Consider the following 4163-nt stretch of genomic DNA (forward strand, 5'->3'; position numbering starts at 1 on the left):
GAGATGTGGATACTGCCCAGGTATAACGAATTAAACCCGCTACCTGAAATTATCTATATAGGTTTTATATTAAAATTTGAACATGTAATTTTATTTCACAATGAAGATTTTGAAAACGAAAACTGTTGGCTTTTTATGTTCCCAAATTTTGAGATTTATTTCTTCAAGCAAATACAAGGATAAAAAATTATCTTCTATCCAGTAAATTCAAAATGACAGCTTGTATTTTTAAAAATCTTATTACACAATTATGGAGTGTTCGAATTCGTTATTAAAATGTTCAAATACTGATGAAGGAATACGATTGTAAAGATTTTTGATGCATTTATTTAGGAAAAACCCCTCCATGTGTGGACGCTATTCCTGACTGTGCTGATTATGGGAAAGCGATATGTGGGAACGGGAACTTCCAGGGATTCCTTCGGGAAAACTGTCGTAAATTCTGTGGCTACTGCACAGGTGAGTTATCGGCTTATACAAATTAACCGTTTGTCTATGTTCTTTAAATTAAATGAACATATATAATTGTATGTAACACGTCATAGTTCTCTATATGTATTATGGTTTTTTAGAGTACATGCAAAATTAGTTTTCGATCCCATATCGGGATGATATATGCAATTCGTAATCGAACACCCATGACGAGTGACAACAAAATTATTTATAAACATTCCAACAAACCATTATACATTAATGTTACATGTAGTTGCTAGCACTACCCAAACAACAACCACGACAACAAAAACAACAACCAAAATACCCTCCACCACAACAAAAACTGGCACAACACCAGCACCAGCTACAACCAAAGCTGTTGTCTCCAGGACGTCCACGACACAGATGATGTTACCCACGGGAGCAGGTAACGCAATTTTTTGACCTCGTGAGTCCCAATAATCCATGGTTTTGTGCAATATGTTTGGATATATTTTTAAAAATACAGTAAACTAGTCAGCTGTTGTGCTGACTAGTTTACTGTATTTTTAGCTCTACTGGTCAGAGACCAGAAGAGCTTATGCGATAGTAATGCGTCCGTCGTCCGTCCGTCCGTCTGTTTGTCTGTCTGTCTGTAAACAATTTTTCAAAACGCTACTCCTCCTACAGTTTTGGTCTGATTTAGATATAACTTGGCACACAAGTAGACTACACAAAGATACATAAAATAGTGCATCGGATTTTTATTTCGATGACCGGTGTTGCCATGGTTACTAAAAATAGAATTTTCTGTGAAATTCCTTTAAAATGCTACTCCTCCTACAATTTTGATCTGATTTCAATATAACTTGGCACACAAGTAGACTACACTAAGATTCATAAAATAGTGCATCGGTTTTTGATTTCGATGAACAGTGTTGCCATGGTTACTAACAATAGAATTTCCTGTGAAATTCCTTTAAAATGCTACTCCTCCTACAGTTCTGATCTGATTTCGATATAACTTGGCACAAAAGTAGACTACACAAAGATACATAAAATAGTGCATCGGATTTTGATTTCGATGAACGATGTTGTCATTGTTACTAAAAATAGAATTTTCTGTGAAATTCCTTTAAAACATTACTCCTCCTACAGTTTTGATCTGATTTCAATATAACTTGGCACACAAGTAGACTACATAAAGATACATAAAATAGTGCATCCATTTTTGATTTCAATGAATGGTGTTGTCATGGTTAATAAAAATAGAATTTTCTGTGAAATTCCTTTAAAACTCGACTCCTCCTATAATTTTGATCTGATTTCAATATAACTTGGCACACAAGTAATCTACACTATTATACATAGTATAGTGCATCAGATTTTGATTTCGATGAACTGTGTTGCCATGGTTACTAAAAATAGAATTTCCTGTGAAATTCCTTTAAAACGCTACTCCTCCTACAGTTCTGATCTGATTGCAACATAACTTGGCACACAAGTAGACTACTGTAAGATATATAGAGTACTTCATCGGTTTTTGATTTTGACGAACAGTGTTGCCATTGTTACTAAAAATAGAAATGTGTAAAATTCCTTTAAAACGCTACTCCTTCTACAGTTTTGGTCTAATAGCAATGGCTTCTTTTCTCATCCTTTGTTATAAGCACAAACAAGTGGAGCTACAGTCTCAACAGAGACTTCTGGTTAAATATATATTCAATATTCCCATAGATTGCCGAGATGTACGCAGTGATTGTCAGAAACATCGTCACGCCTGTGTCGGGGTGTTCCAAAGATGGGCCGTGAAAAACTGTGCAGACACCTGCGGATATTGTTCAAGTATGCACTATACACCAGCTTATGACACAGTATATATATAGACTTGTTTGGTTTGTTTTAATTTTTATAGAGGTGATATTTCAACTGTGGTTGAAAGGAGTATTTGCTTTGAAAGTTTGAATACATCATATATGCAAAATAACTTTGATAAGGAAAAAGTCACATACATTGTATGTTCAGAGACAGATTATTGGTAGAGAATTCTGATTGTATCTTTGACAGACTCTCCACTGTGTGAGGATACCGTAGATTGTACTCATCTCCCTGCAAGTCTCTGTACGGAAACAAGTCTGCAAGACTTCGCCATGACGTCGTGCAGAAAGTACTGTGGATACTGTATGTAACTTGATATATATCTGATATCTTGATATATAATTAATGCAATTTCATGCATTTGCAATGCATGATTCAACTTTCCAATGCTTTTCATTTTACAAATTTTCTTTTTTGAAGGTACAAATAAAATAACACAGGCAGCAAACATGACAACACAAGCTGTTCCTATGACAACCCCTAGTTCGTCCATAACATCAACGAGTCCCATGAAAATTCCAACGAAAATTGTCAAAACTACATTTCCAGTCACAGGTCTCTCCCATTTTGTCCTTCATTTTAATATGATCTCTCAAGTTTAAAAATGACACAGTTTCATTAAAAAAAACTGGCGTATAACAAGATTTACTAATTTTTGCTTGTCTGTTATACACATCACGTTTGCTTAGCATTACTTTCTCTTTACGTTCCTGTATTTGTTAAAAATTTTAAATTACATTTGGATTTCTTATACCGCATGTGAAAATTGGATCTGGTTAACTGTTTTCTCTGACAATTTTTATTGCAATCATCAGAATAACTATGAAATATCAACGATATGTCAATATACTAGTATTCAGTTGGTGTATTCTTCAGATGGATGTCCAACCTGCAGCAATGAGAAAAACCTTACAGTTTGCTTAGAAAATGTCACAAAATGTGGATCAATGGATGAGGTATAGTCTTCTTGAAACTAAGTTATTGTCACAGATATCAACACAGACTAATGACTATAGAGGTTTTATATTTATCCTTAATTATTACAGGGATGTAGCCTAAATCTGCAATCAGGAACAATAACTGCTGGCTGCACAGCTAACATGTGGGCAAGTGAAGAAAATGGACATATTTCAAAAATTATATTATGATAAATTAAAAAAAAAAAACTCTGAATATTTATTAAATGCATGACAATGTCAATTAATCAGCATTTTTAAAAAAATCAATCTTTTTTCAGGCATGTTTAAAATTAGAAATGATGAATGATCGAGAATGTAACATAACCCAAGGATCCATTCCCAGCTCCTATAAAAATTACACTTGTCACTTCTGCTGTCAGGGATCAATAAACTGTCCGGCCATATACACATTTCAATCAGGTATCACGTTACACGAAAAAACATCAAATAATTTTCATCATGAACAATTCAATCAATTTTTGAGTATTTTTTCAGTAATATCATTTTATTTTTTAGATCTTCCTGCTGAAATGGTTGGATAGCAAAGAATATTTGAATTAAATTTATTTAGCATATACATGTAACAATGTAATTGTGTAATGTACATGTAATATATCATGGAGCATTGTAAACATATATCTTAGTTTCATGTGCCATTTGGTAACCTGATGCATCAACAAAAAATACATTCTCAAGATTTACAAAAAAAGTTGTATACACAAATTTGTATAATTTCAATAAAAGTACCGGTGTAGCATAATATTTTGATACCGCGATATATTGAACCCGGGTTCAAAATATCGCATAATATTTGGAACCCGGGTTCACTTTTTCGCTGTGATATATTAAACCCCCTTATAAAATATTGAACCCCTACCTTTTTCATTTCAGAGATAGGGGGTTCAAAATATT

At 33.5% G+C, this 4163-nt stretch overlaps 1 protein-coding gene across 1 annotated transcript; it reads left to right on the forward strand.

Annotated features, from left to right (window-relative positions):
- Positions 1–333: 333 nt before the first annotated feature.
- On the forward strand, positions 334–3440 carry LOC134259205 (integumentary mucin C.1-like; the record flags this gene model as incomplete). Its single annotated transcript, XM_062741807.1, has 7 exons — positions 334–459; positions 707–862; positions 2152–2259; positions 2482–2595; positions 2713–2847; positions 3169–3248; positions 3339–3440. Coding segments are annotated over 7 exons (821 nt in total), but the record flags the coding sequence as incomplete, so codon positions are not given.
- Positions 3441–4163: the final 723 nt, after the last annotated feature.

The sequence above is a fragment of the Saccostrea cucullata genome, unplaced genomic scaffold (assembly GCF_032062105.1).
Source record: "Saccostrea cucullata isolate Sc308-1 unplaced genomic scaffold, CSIRO_AGI_Scuc_v1 ctg18712, whole genome shotgun sequence".
Classification (NCBI taxonomy): domain Eukaryota; kingdom Metazoa; phylum Mollusca; class Bivalvia; order Ostreida; family Ostreidae; genus Saccostrea; species Saccostrea cuccullata.